The sequence below is a fragment of the Myodes glareolus genome, chromosome 3 (genome assembly GCF_982192425.1).
Source record: "Myodes glareolus chromosome 3, mMyoGla1.1, whole genome shotgun sequence".
Classification (NCBI taxonomy): Eukaryota; Metazoa; Chordata; class Mammalia; order Rodentia; family Cricetidae; genus Myodes; species Myodes glareolus.
Window position 1 is genome coordinate 68,297,898 of NC_142028.1, and position 16,715 is coordinate 68,314,612.

General features: G+C 46.7%; 1 protein-coding gene across 2 annotated transcripts; it reads left to right on the forward strand.

Annotated features, from left to right (window-relative positions):
- The first annotated feature begins 11,798 nt into the window (after positions 1–11,798).
- Positions 11,799–16,501, forward strand: Tekt2 (tektin 2). 2 transcript variants are annotated; one of them, XM_087904609.1, is made up of 11 exons: positions 11,799–11,922; positions 12,950–13,099; positions 13,746–13,951; positions 14,047–14,172; positions 14,316–14,521; positions 14,976–15,119; positions 15,202–15,316; positions 15,442–15,549; positions 15,658–15,801; positions 15,973–16,052; positions 16,203–16,501. In XM_087904609.1, exons 3-11 carry the CDS (start codon positions 13,796–13,798, stop codon positions 16,414–16,416), a joined length of 1,293 nt encoding a protein of 430 aa, XP_087760735.1. In that variant the 5' UTR covers positions 11,799–11,922; positions 12,950–13,099; positions 13,746–13,795; the 3' UTR covers positions 16,417–16,501. The 2 variants fall into 2 exon arrangements, with proteins under 2 accessions (XP_087760735.1, XP_087760736.1); XM_087904610.1 differs by having other exon boundaries at positions 11,809–11,929.
- Positions 16,502–16,715: the final 214 nt, after the last annotated feature.

The following is a 16,715-nucleotide window of genomic DNA, read 5'->3' on the forward strand; positions in this document are numbered from 1 at the left end:
CAAGAAGCCTGACCTAATGGGCCAATCAGTTTATAATCTTATGGAGTCTTGTGTGTGATTTTTCTTTGTTGCTTGCCGGCTGTTGGGGTACTGGGCTGGACAGAAACCCCAACAAGCCGGCCCTCATGCTACATATGGCGCCCAGACGTGGATAACTGAATCCACACAAAGCTTGAGAAAGCTTGGGATCGAATAGAGTAAAGCATGTTTTCTTGGTAGCAGCAATTTCTCAGGTCTACTTTGCTTGCTAGAGGCAAGCAAGCACTCTCATCTGAGAGAGGCTTCCTGACTCAGTTTTAGCTACAAAACTTTGCAGCTCTTTAAAGAGGTCCTGTCACAAAACACTTAAATGTTGTTGATGACAAGCTGAACGCATTCTTTTCAGTTTTAAGCTGTAGCAGGAAAAAAGTTGTGCTGTTTTAAAATGTCGGCTTTCTGGGCTGTCCTGCCAGAGCAAACTCTGACTCTTTCAGGCAGGCAGTCCAACTGAGTGTGGTCTGTGAGCAGAATGCTGCAGCTTGCTTGCTGGCAAGGACCTTGAAACGCCATAGAGTTGTGGCAGTGAACACAGCTCTGGCTGGTACCTCAGCCTTGAGGCTGAAAAGCTAAGGAATGAGCTGGATCTAGCTGTCAAAGCCACGGCTCTCCATATTGCTTAGTAAATTAAAGACTCATATGGTCAGAAAAAGAAAAATATACAGTAAAGAGAGATTCAAAGAGGAAGAAAACCTCTAAATGGTTTACAGTGTGTATATGCAGGCTAAAAGTTAAAGTTCTTAAAGTTAAAAGGAAAGAAAGAGAGTAGTTGGGTGTGGTGGTACACACCTTTAATCCCAATGCCTGGGAGGCAGAGGCATATTGACCTCTGTGACTTCAAGGGGTAGAGGTAGATTGACCTCTGTGACCTCAAGGTGTGGTAGTACACACCTTTAATCCCAATGCCTGGGATTGTTCTGTGAGTTCAAGGTGTGGTAGCATACACCTTTAATCCCAGCACTGGGGAGGCAGAGACAGAAGAATCTCTGTGAGTTCAAGGACAGCCTGGTCTACAGTGTTATTCCAGGACAAAGATATACAGAGAACCTGTGTCAAAAAGTAAAAGTAAAAAATAAAAGAAATAGAGGTTAAAAATAAAGCTGCATAAAGATGGAAAATACACAGAGAATCTTGATACTGTATGCTATTATGCTCTCTTTGAATTGTTTGAATGCTGAGGAAGGAACAACAGCTGCTAAAAGACTTTTGTTTATAAATGCTGCTGAACTAACCCAAGATAGGTATTTTGAAAATACCTTGGCTTCAAAATTGAAGTCAAAAGGTTTGTTACTTTGGAGAAGAGATTTTGCTTGTGTTTCCACAGAAAATGAGAGGCTCTGGATTTATTCAGAGTTAAGAAAAATCATCTTTGGCCAAGGGAGACCACCTGAGCAATCTCCGGTAGGAACAGATGGCCCAGATGTCTGAGTTCTACATACAGAACGGATTCAAGGCGCTGCCTGAGATGATCAGTTCTCACAGGATACTCCAGTCAGGACTTGATTATAACTCTAAACTTTCTTTAGGTCCCCATAAGATCATCAGCGCCCCCAACCAACAGGAAGTAGCCTGAAATACTACGCCCACATTCCCAACAAATGGACTATGGGTATTTTTCTTTGTTTAAAAAAAAAGAGGGAAATGATGTGGGAGAATTGTCTGTATTCTGTCAATCATATTTTAATAAAACGCTGATTGGCCAGGCAGGCAGTATAGGTGGGAAAACCAGACAGGAAGTAGAGGTGATGCAATGAGAACAGGAGAATTCTGGGAAGCAGAGAGGTTCCTCCGCCACTCCTGTGCAGACCACCGAAGAGGCAACATGTAAACTGACAGCTGAAAAAGGTACTGAGCCCGTGTGGCTAACATAGATCAGAATAATGGGTTAAGATAAGTCATAAGAACTAATAAGTAGCCTGACCAAATGGGCCAATCAGTTTATAACCTTATGGAGTCCTGTGTGTGATTTTCTTTGTTGCTTGCCGGCTGTTGGGGTACCAGGAGGGACAGAAACCCCAACAAGCCGGCCCTCATGTTACATGAGGGTTTTGTTTTGTTTTTGATTTTTGAGACAGGGTTTCCCAGTAGCTATGGAGCCAGACCTAGAACTCGCTCTGTAGACCAGGCTAGCCTTGCATTACAGAGACCTGACTGTCTCTTCCTCCTGAGTGCTGAAAGTAAAAGCATGTACCACTTTTTAAAAAAAAAATATAGAATGTATGAGCTGGAGAGATGGCTTGATATTACAGGCTAGGCTCACAACCAAAAATATAAGAGTTCAGTTCTCAGCACCCACTGTCTCTCCAGGAACTTAAAAAAAGAATTTATTTATGTTCATTGGGGTTTTCCCTCCATGTATGTCTGTGTGAAGATGTCAGAAATCCCTGGAACTAGAGTTACAAATGGTTGTGAGCTGACATGTGGGTGCTGGGAATTGAACCCGGATCCTCTGGAAGAGCAGTCAGTGCTCTTAACTACTGAGTCATGTCTCTGGCCCCTCTTTTTTCTTGTTGTTGTTTTTTGTTTTGTTTTTTTGAGACAGGGTTTCTCTGTGTTGCTTTGGGACTTGTCCTGGAACTTGCTCTGTAGACCAAATTGACCCCAAACTCACAGAAATCTGCCTGCCTCTGCCTCCGAAGTGCTGAGATTAAAGGCATACACCACCACTCCCTGGCGCCAGCCCCTAATTTTTATCTTCTTAAATAAAGGACACTGGATAGAACTGGTGAGATCAGCAGATAAAAGCACTTGCTGCCAAGCCTAAAACCACATGGTAGAACAGGAGAACTGACTCCTGGGCCGCCCTGGGCTACATGAAATTGATCAGTCTAAAAGAGAAACAGAGCTCACACAAAGGTGATCCCAGCACTTGGGATCCCATGCCTTTAATCCCAACACTAGGGAGGTGGAGACAGGAGTGATGTGGTTGGCAAAGAGAGAAAGGTAAAGCAGGAGACAGTCTGGAGATGCAGTCTGAGGTGTAGTCTGAAGCAGTCAGTCAGAGGACTCAGCCTGAGGAGGCAGTCTGAGGACAGGATCTCCCCTTTGTCTGAGCATCGGTAGAGAAAAAAAGTCTCTCTAGTGGCTGGTCGCTCTGCTTCTCTGATCTCTCAGGTTTCACCCCCTAATATCTGACTCTGGGTTTTTATTAAGAACAATTAGAATTCATGTCACCATAGCAATTTTGAGGGCAGCCTGGCTACATGAAACCCTGTCTCAAAGACTATCGTTATATTTTGAGACTTGTGTGTATATGTGGCATAGGGATAGATGTCCTGGGATCAAACCCAGAGTCTCACTTATGCTAGGCAAGTGCCCTACCGCTGGGTTACACTCCCAGCCCCTCCCACTCATTTTAGTCAAGGGATTTTTCTTACAGATGGAGAACTTTGTAGAGAAGGCTCCTAACCAACCTGTGGCACTGGGGTGATCCTTTCCACATCAGGAGCTAATTCTCTGCAGCACTAGAGGAAGCTGCAGTCATTTCTCTGATAAGTATGCTCCTCAGAACTAATTAGCCTCAACAAAATCTCAATGTTAGAGATGTCAACATGAATTTATCGGACCTTAATTTCAAAAAGGTACATTGGGGGAAAAAAAGCAAAATCATGCGATTTCTTCTGGAGTGAGGAGCTACACATACGCACACATACAAAGTGTCTAAAGTGAGAGAGCACAGCTCTGCCCATCAGCACAATTTAAAAAGTACTGTAACCGGGGCTAGAGAGATGACTCGGCTGTTAAGAGGACTTGTTGCTCTTGCAGAGAACCAGAAATCAATTCCCAGCGCCCACATGGCAGCTTATAACCAACTGTAACTCTGGTTCCACAGGATTCGACACCCTCTTTTGGCTTCTGTGGGCACCAAGCATGCTTGCAAGCAAACACTTATAAACATATATACTAGGCGGTGGTGGTGCATGCCTTTAATCCCAGCACTCAGGAGGCAGACGCAGGAGGATCTCTGTGAGGTTGAGGCCAGCCTTGTCTACAGAGCAAGTTCCAGGAGGGGCTCCAAAGCTATAGAGAAATCCTGTCTGGAAAAAAAACAAAAAATAAAATAAAATAAAAACATAAAAAAATAAGTAAACCTTTTAAAAAATATATCAGAATAAACTCTGGCATAATTACAAACCCTTAGCAAACAACCCTTGAGACTGGTTGAAAGAGGGAGGATTATAGGGACACAGGAAGGAAAAGGAACCCTTCAGTCAGGAGTCTGAAGCCTCTGACCATTTGAGAGTCAAGAATCCCCGAACACATGGTGGCATATGTCTTTAATCCCAGCAGCACTTGGGAGACACAGATGTTCTTGAGTTTCTAAATAAATCCCATCACTTGTTACCTCGGGTCCCAGAAAGTGAGGGTCTCCTCAGCCTCACCAGGGCTTTCACTACCCAAAGGGTTTGGTTGTTTGGTTCTGTCTTAATTGTACAAAGTTTAATCAGATTTTAAAATGCCAAATCAGTTTTTATTTCTGCTATTGAAGATGTTGGCCTAATTTTTCAAAGAAATGGGAAATGGGAAATTTGGATAATGTTGTACTTGCATGGTTATAAAATAAAACTTCTTAAACAGTGGGGGTGGGGGGAAGAATCCCGAACAGTTTGAGGCCATTTGCTGTGACTGTTGCCGATAAAAAATAACAGCCCTTTATGCAAAAATAGCAATGACCCAGGCTCAAGGCCTGAGTGTCTGTGACTTTGGGTAGGGAGGGCCTCGCTCTGTTCCCCATTCCTGGAGATCTTGAACAAGACTCTTATTTGTGTATAGAGGCCTGCCAGATGGCTCAGATGGTAAAAGCACTTGCCAAACAGGCCTGACTACTGACTTCAGTCAGAACCCAGGATGGAGAGAGAGAGAGAACTGACTCCAGAAGGTTGTTCTCCAACCTCTACATGGCCCTGCGGCATAAGCGTGCCAACAGACACAACAACAATGATAATAATATTTTTTAAAAGAACCCTACTTCCTTTACGATAAAGATAATTCATCTTCCTGCACCCTGTGATCTAGACTTTTTACTTATCAGTTCTAATCCTATCAAGTACCTCAGGGGCCGCTCTGCAGATAATAGCTTCAAGCCCCCAGCACCCTATAGATGGTTTATAAAGACAACATCGCTGCCTCTAGAGAAGTCCACATGCATGCTCGGGAGTGTGTCATGTTTTCTGGGAGGTTGCTCCTCTCATCCCTCATGTTTAAAATCTCTGTGAAAATCTTTCCTTAAGCCCCAGCTCTCCTTCAGACCGGTGAACCCCAATTCTATTTTCTAAGTTGAAACCACAATCTCTGTTTACTCTGAGTTGAGGTCCCTAAGAGATTTAAGAACTCTGGCTGTAGTGGGTAACCGAGGCGTGTACTTCCCGCCTCTGTCCTCTGCATCACTGATGCTCTTAAACAAAGCCTCCACATCTTCCAGACCCTGAAGAATGTCAGCTGACTGGATCATAGGCCAGTCTGTGCCAAACAAAACGAATGAGGCAGACTTCCTGTTGTATCTAAATAAAGACATAGGATTCTCAGCTCCGGCAGCATATCTGCCTGCAGGCTCCGTGTTCCCTGCCATGATGAACTGAACCTCTGAACTGCGTAGAGTGAGACTTACCAGTGGGGCCGATGGCATCGGTGTTCTTTTTTTTGTTTTAAACAGAAAATGTCTTTGAGATGACAATTTTTAAAAAATGATACCCATGTCTTTGTGAGTTTATTCCTGGTTAATCTAATCTGTTGTGATGTCTACACGTCTGTTATTTGTGATGGAACCATTTTGTCTGTGTCCTCTGTAGAATAATATGAAATCAGGTATTGTGATACCTTCTGCAATATTCTTTCTACTTAGGATTGCCCCTGGACAGATGAGAAGTCTGAAAACAAAAAAAAAAAGAACAAATCATACAGAAAAAGAATGTCTCAAGAAAAAGAGTAGGGGCTGGAGAGATGGCTCAGTGGTTAAGAGCACTGCCTACTATTTCAGAGGTCCTGAGTTCAATTCCCAGCAACCACATGGTGGCTCACAACCATCAGTAATGAGGTCTGGTGCGTTCTTCTGGCCTGTAGGCATATACTCAGACAGAATATTGTATGCCTAATAAATAAATATTAAAAAAAAAAGAAAAAGAGTAAATTGGCCTATTGGTACATCACATTTCCAACAGGGTAAAATTTTATAAATCTCCCCAAATGTTTGTTTCTGCTGTTCTCTACAGATGTATAATGCAAATGGTTTTTGTAGTCCCAGTCCAATTAAAAATTAAAGCTGACTTTGGAGTAGAAGTGTGGTTCTCTTCTCTAAACCCAAGCATGCTTTTTAAAGTGAAATTCAAAATCTCTGTCTCATGACAGAAGAACCATGATATGGGACAGAAGAAAAGCAACAATTTTAGGACTATTTTATTGCTACTAATATCATAATCCTTTGGTTTTATATTGACACTTTGTCAGCTTTTCTTAAGGTGTAAGATTTATAAGATTTATATGTGTGTGTGTGTGTGTGTGTGTATTAAACTTTTTTGTCATGATATTAATGGTCATATAGAGTACTAACTAATTCTAGAAAAAGGTTTCATCCACCTTCCTGTACATGATTTTGGGTTTGAGTCTCTATCAGTTTTCTGCACTGAACCATGACCATGCCTAAAGCAACCTTTGAAGTCTCCATAACGAGGTTGGGGCCCCACAACAATGACTATGATCACATTACTAAGATGAAAGGCACCTAAGGGTCGGTTTTAGACTGCAAACTGGCTGAGATGATCCAGCCTCACAGCCTGCTCTAGCCAGGACTTGAGACAAGCCCTGCACTTCCCCATTACTCGTAGACCAGACAACAAATGATGCAGCTACCTCTCCCAGGACTTGACAATTAACACAAAATTTTCTTTTCAGGATCCCCTAAAGATAATGTCATCCCCAGAGAGCAGGAAATAAATCTGAAAATAGGACACATTCCAGAGAGGTGGGGGTGGGTGGTGTTTGGTCATTTAATGGATTATGGGTATTTATCATTGTTTAGGGGGGCTAGTTAAAAGTTATTATTGGTAATGGTCAGGAAAAAAAGATAAAAGAAATTAGATTCAATGTCCTTGTTTTGAAAATAAGAAAAGGGAGATATAGATTTGATAGGATGAAAGGGTAGATTATGGAGTATTTTCTCTGAATTTGTGAATACAAATGTACTAGACATTGTTGATATATTTATTGCCTGTTTATACTGTATATAATCATTGTACTTATATTGTATATAGCTTTCTTATATTAGTTATAGCGTTTTTATTTTGGACAAAAAGGGGAAGTGTAGTGATATTTTATTTGCATTTTAATAAGTAAAGATTTCCTGAAGATCAGAGAGTAAAACAGCCCTACTGACCAGGCAGTGGTGACACACACCTTTAATTCCAGTAGCCACATTAGTTGCTATAGAAACTAGGCGGTGCATGACTTTGATCCCAGTGGTGCACGCCTTTAATTCCAGGCCTAGAGAGGAATATAAAACAGGAGGTGACGGCTCACAGACACAATCTCAATTTGAGATTCCTGGAGATAGGATCACCACTTTGGACTGAGGTAGATGTACGAGCCAATGGCTGGCTGTTTTGCTTTTCTGACCTTCAGGTTGAACCCACCTCCCCACCCCCCAAAAAGTCTCAGAATCACAGTTCTCAAGCCTCCTAAAACAGCAGTTTCCAAACAGCAGAGTTGAACTTAGCAGCAAACCTCAGCTGAAATCTTGGCCGTAATCTGTGAGGCAAGCTAGTAAGTTGTTTAGAATAGAAAGGGACCCTGGGCATCTACAAAGGGCAAACACAAGAACGGAGGGCAGGGTCATATTTACAGCTTGCTGTTGTCAGGGATCTTTATCCAGAGAGAGAGGGCAGTCAACACTCAAGAAGTTACAACCTAGTGTCCAGTTAATTTTTAATATCCTTCCACGCCTCCTTGCGTGTTCATGAGCGTCCGTCCAGCCGCTGTGTCCATCACTCACCGAGGGCTCCAACCGTTCCTGCAGCGCCTCTGGATGTCACTCAAGCACCTGCTCCTCTTAGTGCTGGGCCCAGATGCACCTCCTGTCAGATCTGCCCCTGCTGCCCCGAGGGCTTTGAGAAGTGCGCCCAGTGCTGTGTGCACAGAGCCCTCTGACCAGTGTAGCTGCGGCACCTGATGTGGGGGACCTCCCCAAAGCACCTGTGAACAGCGTGAGGTGCACATATCTAGCTATTGCTTTTTTACAACTCTGATCTATCCTCTACACTTCTTATTTTTTATGAAATATGTCAGTGATAGTGAAGTTGGACTTGATTCTTTAAAAACACGTGTCAGGGTGGTGGGGAGGTGGCCCAGCCGTTAAGAGTGCTTGCTGCTCTTTCAGAGGAACCAAGTTTGGTTCCCAGCACCCACGTTGCGTGGCTTACAACTGCCTGTAACTCCAGCGCCAAGGGATCCAAGATCCTCTTCAGGACTCCTGTGGCCGCTGCACTCATGTGGTAGACATACACACAGTGACACGTGAGTAAAAATAATAAATATTTAAAAATAAAATTCTAAATAATATCCTCATAATACCCATCACCATTAGGGTACACCGTAGAGTCCTTAGCAGGAGAGACAGATGTCATGCTAAGTAACACTGTATCTGCCTCTGGGCATTGCAAATGCAACTCTAAAGAAAGGAATGTTAGGGCAGGGTAGTGCAGCTGGCCTCTCCACACCAAGCAGGCTGTGCAAGCAATGCACAGTGTCCTCTACAGACATTTAACACGGCTGTGCTCGGTTGCTGGGTGTGGCCGATGCTCATTGAGACATTACTTTTCTATCAGAATACATGAGCTGAACAAACACTTTAACTAAGTACTTTAGGGAGCCGGCGACCACAGAATTGGCCCCATCTCTTTTGATTAAATATCAAACATTTTAAAAATTATGCATTCTTGGGGCTGAAAAGATGGTTCCGTGATCAAGAGCCCTGAATTCTCTTCCAGAGGTCCTAGTTCAATTCCCAGTAACCAAATGGTGACTCACAGCCATCCGTAATGAGATCTGGTGCCCTCTTCTGGCCTGCAGGCATATATGTAGGCAGAACACTGTATACATAATAAATCTTGAAAATAAATAAATAAATAAATAAATAAAAGTTATGCATTCTCAATGGGCAGTGGCGGGGTGGCGCACACCTTTAATCCCAGCACTTGGGAGGTAGAAGCAGGCAGATCTCTGTGAGTCTGAGGCCAACCTGGTCTACATAGTGAGTCCCAGGACAGCCAGTGCTGCACAGAGACACCCTAAAGAAGCTACGCATTTTTAGGCTGGAGGTGTGGCTTAGTTGAGAGAGAGCTCGCCTAGCATGCACAATGATCCGAGCAATCCCTGACATGCATAAAGCAGGCCTGGTGACGAGGGGGCAAGCACATGGAATATCTTAGCCGCCTGGGACTCCACGTGGTTTGGGCCACAACTGTGCACACGCCCCTCTTCCAACAGGGCAGCTGACAACCTAGGACCCCTCCTGCATCAAGCTGCACAAACACGCACCCCCAAAAAGGGCGTGTTTCTCTGCCCCTAATAGCCATTCATGACCTCTTTCATGGACAGCCCTTATTCAGGAATATTCCTAAATATTTGAGGATACAGAGTGGGCAGACCCATCCAGCCTAAGCTGGCTGAAGGTCGATGTGCAGTCAGGCAAACTATGTCCTCTGCGTGAACTCTGAGGGAAGTCCCTAAGTACTCTGCAAAATTAAGTATCTGTAAGATTAAAGCCTGATGCGTCACGGGAAGGAATTATGCAGTAGGAAAAAGCATATTTAACCCAGAACTATCAATCAAAATATAGAAGTACCCAAATCTTGTATGTGTGGGTGTTTGCAGTTTTCAGATGTCCTGATTCATGATCTGCCTCTAGGATCCTTCATAATCCAGGAGGCTCCTGGGCAGTCAGAGTCTGCAAACCAAGGATGGGAACTGCAGACCTCAGTCAAGCCCCTTCTCTAGAACAGTGGTTCTCAATCTGTGGGTTGTGACCCCCTTACAGGTTGAACAACCCTTTCACAGGGTTCACCTAAGACCATCAGAAAACACAGATATTACATTATGACTCATAACAGTAGTAAATTTTATGGTTGTGAAGTAGCAATGAAAATAATTTTATGGTTGGGGTCACCACAACATGAGGAACTGCATCAAGGGCCGTAGCATTAGGAAGGTTGAGAACTGCTGATCTAGAATCTAGCTCCAGGAGCCCTAAACCTGGTGAGACTGCTATCCAGTAGTTCCATTAAAGAACAAGGGTCCAGGGGCTGGAGAAATGGCTCAGTGGTTAAGAGAATTGCCTGCTCTTCCAAAGGTCCTGAGTTCAATTCCCGGCAACCACATGGTGACTCACAACCATCTGTAATGATGTTTGGTGCCCTCTTCTGGCCTGCAGACATACACACAGACGGAATATTGTATACTAAATAAGTAAATATAGAAAAAAAAAAAAAACCGAACAAAGGCCCACCATTGCCACCTCCTCAGGAGTCAATGCAAAAGGCCTGTCAATCACCGCCTAGACGGAACCAAGTCCCTTGGGAAAAGCCGCTTGTTCTGGAGACTGGCACAGTTGTCTTTCCTTTGCTGGTTGATGGGGAATCTTTGCCAACCAATTATTTTTAAGAGGTGGGACCAAGTTAGGGTGTGGCTTTCTGGACCTGGAGAAAAAAAAATGGACCAAGGCCCAGGTCTCTGTAATTCCCTCGCAGCACAGCTGAGCTTGGACTTCTCATTCCTGTACCGTGAGTTTTCCCTTTATAATAAATAAAAATATAATTGTTTTATCTTTTAGCTAGCCTGGTTATTTCCTGAATCGAGCTAACTTCTACAGCTGGTGTCCACTCTCAGCCCTTATGGGTGTACTATCCTCTACTCCGCGATAAATTCTGCCCATACTTCACACTGTGCTATGTGTCTTGTCTTTCGTGAAAGATGACGAGGTGCAAGGAGCCAAGGCGAAGTCCGACTTGAGATCACAGGAGTATGTGCTGTATAGAAGCATCTTATCTCCAAGATAAAGAAACAAACAAAATCTACACACAAAGTTTTGCTAAAAATTGCTGGTCAGGAGTGGCACATGCCTTTAATCCCAGCACTTGGGAAATAGAGGCAGGCTAATCTCTGAGTTCAAGGCCAGCCTGGTCTACAGAGAGTGTTCCGGGTCAGCCAGAGCTACACAAAGAAACCCTGTCCTAAAAAACCAAAAATCAGAAAAAGAAAAGAAAGAAGTTTAACTAAAAATAAATTTCCTATCCCTCTTCAGTACACAAAGCTACCAAAGAGATTCTCAAATAAAGCCGACGTAAGGAGCCCCTGACCATTTGTACGCTGGTGCTGATATCTCTGTCCCCGGCTACCCAGTCAGCCATTCGCTCATTCCTGGTTGCCCTTTCTGTCAGAGGACAAATACCCTCTGCTGGGAACCTCCTTCCAGCGGAAAAGTGGGAGAATTTTGGAACTAAAAGAGCTCAAAAGGCCTCAGGGCTTTCATTAGATTCCACCATAGCAAGTAAATAGCTGGCTGGTGAAGGAGGCTAGCGCGGGCCAGGAACTCGCCAAAGTCAGAAAATCCTCCCCAGTGAGTTCACACACCACACAGGAGCCGAGCTCACTGAGAGTGGTGCCCATTACAGGGATAGGATACAGTCGCCTGGCATTTCTACCACACAATGACAGAACCTGGCCGTCACTCACTTTCTACAGACGTATAAATCGCGTACGCGTACCTGGGAAGGCGACCGGTTGCCACTGGAACACACTTCCGGTCTGTCGTTCATCCCTATCGCTCCTTCCTCCCTGGCTAACCCATCAGTTGACTGCGCTCTGAAGTGCAGAAACCCCAGAGCAGAGCCACTGCAGGTCTGCCGTATGTGTTTGTTTATTTCTGTCATAAAATGCTTCCGAAAAAGCAGACGAAATGTTAAGACTGGGATGTAGCTCAGTAGTGGAACATATGCTCTGAATTTATGAAGCCCTAGGTTCAGTCCCTAACGCCCCCAAATTAATTTATCAATTAATTTAAAAATTGACCATTTCTTCCAGAAATTAATTTGTCTGGGCTTTTTGTTTTGTTTTGTTTTGTTTTGTTTTGTTAGTTTTGTTGTGTTGGTTGGTTGGCTGGCTGGTTGGTTTTGGTTTTGGTTTCTCAAGACGGTTTCACTGTGTAGCCCTTGCTGTCCGGGAACTCACTTTGGAGATCAGGCTGGTCTTGAACTCACCGAGATCGGCCTGCTAAAGGTGTATGACACCACTGTCCGGCTTGTCTGTCTTTCCTAATCCTTGGGAAAGAGCTCCATCGCAAACTCCTGTTCATGTCCCACTTATGAGCCATATATTAGTGTGTACAAAATAGCCCGTGGTGGCCACACGCCTGTAATTTCAGCCCTCCGAAGGCTGAGAAAGGATTTTGAGTTAAGGTCAGCCTGGTAGTGGAATGGGGCGGGGAGGGGGGGCTGTCTGTTAAAAAAAAAATCTGCTCTATCACCAGTCTTTCTTGGGCTTCATGACAAATCTGCCGGAATGATTCTCCTACACGCAAGCACCTCCCACTTCTCAGGTGGCAGCCCCACCCTCCACTTGCCCGCCAAGTTCAGACATCGCTACTTATCTCTATACTTGTGGGAATAACACCTTCTGCCCGGCAAAAAAAAAAAAAAAATACTATTTTTATGATTTCAAACACTAGTAAAATTGTTGAGCAAAACAAAGTCAAAGGAATGTGTGCTAGATACAATGCCCAAGGTATAGTTTTTATTACTCCATCCATTTCTGCAAGGAGACACGAAAACAAAGCAAGCCTGAGCGCGAGGCCTTTACTGTAGCGACACATTATCCATACTTTTAAAATCTTGTCGGTATAAACCCTTGTTCAAACTAAAATGTTTAGTTCCTAGATTCACAGCTGGAGCTCAGGTGATACCGCGCAGGGGCGCAGGTGACTCCGCGAGGAGGGGGACGGTTGCTAGGCAACCAGAGACGCAAACAACAGGCATTCCCAGACTGGGACACCGAGGGCGAAGGAGAGCGAGGAGACCAGGTGAGAGGATCCGGACAGTGGAAGTATCCTGTGGCCGCCCTCCTAACCCAGACCTCTGGCCGGTGTATCGATTGAAACCCCAAAGGCGGAGCTTGCGCAGGCAAAGGGTCCTGCTGGGTTCAAGACTCTGATCCCAGCTCCTCCTACGGAGCGGCCAGCCTGCTCCTCCTCTGTACCAGGGCGGGGCAAGAGACCCGGCGCCCAGGTAGCTGGTTCCAGCCTGGGTGCGCCAGCCCAGTCATACCACCCTGGAAGGGAAACAACGCTTCTTTTCTCACATCCCCCGTGGGCCTGGCCCACAGCCTAGGGAAGAGTTGATTGTTGGAAGTAGGGGTGGAAACAGGATTAAGGGGTATGGTCCCAGCCATCCCTTCACTAGGCATTTGGCGCCTACACACACACACACACACACACACACACACACACACACACCACGGGCTCTCTCCTTTCCTTTCCACGCCCCTGAATCTGCAGGGCTTTGTGCCTGAAGATGGACCACTAGGAAATATAGCTGATTGCTAATTCCTCTCAGGAAGTTGAGCTGGGGACCGAGTTTGAGCCCTTCCCAAAAGGCTCTTCGGAAAAGGACTTAGAGCCAAGAGTACAGGATCAGGGTTCAGAAAGGCACCTCTCTTTTCTTCTGCAGGTGGTGGTCTGGAACAGGCCTAAGGGTCTCAGACCCTAGGCTCCTTAGTCATGGCTACACTCAGCGTCAAGCCCAGCCAGCGCTACCAGCTCTCGGACTGGCGCACCAACAGCTACCTGTTGTCCACCAACGCGGAAAGGCAGCGGGATGCTTCCCACCAGATCCGCCAGGAGGCCAGGATCCTTCGCAATGAGACCAACAACCAGGTTGGGGGGGGGGGGGAGGGCGCTCAGACGCCCCATGGGCCATGGGAGGGCCCTCAACCACAGACACTCGTTTTATTTGGTTCCATCTCTTCCAGACTGTATGGGATGAACATGACAATAGGGTCCGCCTGGCAGATAGGATCGATACGGTCAACCGGTGGAAGGAGATGCTGGACAAGTGTCTGACAAATTTAGACGCTGAGATCGACACGTTGACACAGGCAGGGAGCCGGGCCGGGTACCAGTGGGTTCTGATGCAATGGTCTGCCCCTCCCACCCCACTTCCAGATCTGGGAAGTTTTGTTCCCCTCTACCAAAGTGAGGATCGTAGCGATCTCGCAGCCCCTGTGCCCTTCCTTTCTAGATGAAAGAGTCTGCAGAGCAAAACCTGCAGGCCAAGAACCTGCCTCTGGATGTGGCCATCGAGTGCCTGACCCTGCGGGAGAGCCGACGAGACATTGACGTCGTGAAGGACCCCGTGGAAGAAGAGCTGCTTAAAGAGGTGGAAGTCATTGAAGCCACCAAGAAGGCTCTGCAGCAGAGGACTAGCCAGGCCTTCCAGCAGCTCTGGTGAGCAGAGAAGGGCCTGAGCACACTCACGCATTTGAGGCATCACGGGTTTTGTGGGCAGAGAACAGCTGACTGGAAGATGCTTTCTGTCCTTCCCGGGCTTCTGGCAAAAGCCGCAACTCATTTACAGCCTGCTTTCAGCTGCCGACTCCTTGTTAGGATCCTGCTCTAGGTAGCCATTGTTCTGTAGCTGAAAGCACCTGCCGCTGCGCTTATCGGAAGTGTATGTGCATGTGAAGCCACAACCCCGTGCTCTGTGTCTGTGGATCACTCACGAGGCTGTGCTGCTGTCTCGGATTCAGCAGTACCTGCATGGTCATACACACACACACACACACACACACACACACACACACACACAACCCCTCAGTATCTTCACAACGGGCTGCATCCCGGAACGGGGGGGGGGGGGGGGCGGGGGGGGGTATGGTTCCAATGCAGTTTTCTTCCCCAGCCTCCTGCAGGAAGTCCGGCAGCAGCTCAATTCTGACCACCGGGACAAAATGGAGACACTGGATATCGACAGGGGCTGCCTCTCTCTCAACCTCACTTCCCCAAACATCTCTCTGAAGGTTAACCCCACACGAGTCCCCAAAGAGTAAGAGGAGTATTTCAGTCAGCCCTTCCTCTGTCCCTTGGAGGCCACATCCTGCAACCCCACTGTCTCCTCGCCTCCACAGCTCCACCACGCTCCAGCAGTGGGATGACTTCAGTAGGTTCAACAAGAACCACGCAGAGGCCGAAATGAAAGCAGCCATAGAGTTGAGGGAAGCCATTGCCCTAACTATCGCTCAGGTGACTGAGACAAACTGACTTTTATCTTTCCTTCCGCACTAACCATATGTCAGCCTTTCCCGACTTAAACAGCAGCCTCACGCGGCCATGACCCTTTTCTTGCCTGGCCCCCTCTTGTCACGCAGACCAACAATGAACTTGAAGCTCAGAGGGTTGCAACAGAATTTGCCTTCAGGAAGCGGCTCCGGGAGATGGAGAGTGTGTACAGTGAGCTCAAGTGGCAAGAGAAAAACGTGAGTCTCGCCCTGTCCCTCCCTCCCTGCTGTGAGGCAAGGCACGAGGTGCCTTGCTCGGGGCCCCAGGGTGAGTCTTGCTGGTGGAGAACAGTATGTCTGCCACAGACCTTAGAGGAGATAGCCGAGCTGCAGGCAGATATTCGGCGCCTGGAGGACGACCTACGCAGAAAGATGATGAACTTGAAACTCGCACACACCCGGCTGGAGTCCAGGAACTTCCGGTCCAATGTGGAACTCTGCCGGGACCAGGTACGAGGGTCCCCAGTGGGGACCGACCGCCCTCCTTTGCTAAGGAGTCCACAGTATTATCCCTGCCCAGGTCCCTGGGGGAACAAGCATTCTGGCCCAGAGCAGCCCTAAGGACAGCTGAAGGGCAGTTTGGCCGAACTGCGAAATCCCATCCTGCCCTTCTGCCTGCAGCCACAGGATGGTCTCATTGATGAAGTCCACCAGTTGGAGGCAACCATTTCTGCCTTGAAGCAGAAGCTGGCCCAGACGCAGTAGGTTTAGAGAGGGTAGGAAGGGTGGGAGACACTGCCCAAGCATGGGACCTTTACTGCCTGCGGGTCCCTATGGGTTTTAAGCTGGTGAAATGATCTGGCCCTCGAAACCTCATGCAGGGCTGTGAGCTCTCGATGCCTCCTCTACAGGGATGCCCTAGATGCCCTGTTTAAGCACCTGGCCCGGCTGCAGGCTGACATTAAGTGCAAGGCCAACTCCATGCTGTTGGACACCAAGTGTATGGATGCCCGACGCAAGCTGATGGTGCCGGCTGAGAAATTTGTGCCCCAGGTGGACACCTTCACGCGCACGACAAATCGTATACTGAGTCCACTCAAAACTTGCCAGCTGGAGCTAGCCTAGCCTTGGTGGCTGCGGGAGGAGGGAAGGTTGGGTGGGAAATGAGGAGGGAGCAGTGAATCTAATAAAGATGGAATTTCTCAGGCCAGGCTTTTCTCTGATTCCCATGAAGGTGGCTGGTAGAGAGACACAGAGAGAGAGAGAGAGAGAGAGAGAGAGAGAGAGAGAGAGAGAGAGAGAGAGAGAGAGAGAGAGAGAGAGAGACACAGAGAGAGAGAGAGAGAGAGAGAGAGAGAGAGAGAGAGAGAGAGAGAGAGAGAGAGAGAAACTCTCCCCTTGGGTGATGGAGTGGCCTAGGCTTC

Coding starts and splice junctions, on each gene's coding strand:
- Tekt2 (XM_087904609.1), top strand. CDS start 13,796: ATGGCTACACTCAGCGTCAAGCCCAGCCAGCGCTACCAGCTCTCGGAC. Junction 13,952..14,046: donor GCAATGAGACCAACAACCAG/GTTGGGGGGGGG, acceptor CATCTCTTCCAG/ACTGTATGGGATGAACATGA. Junction 14,173..14,315: donor AGATCGACACGTTGACACAG/GCAGGGAGCCGG, acceptor CTTCCTTTCTAG/ATGAAAGAGTCTGCAGAGCA.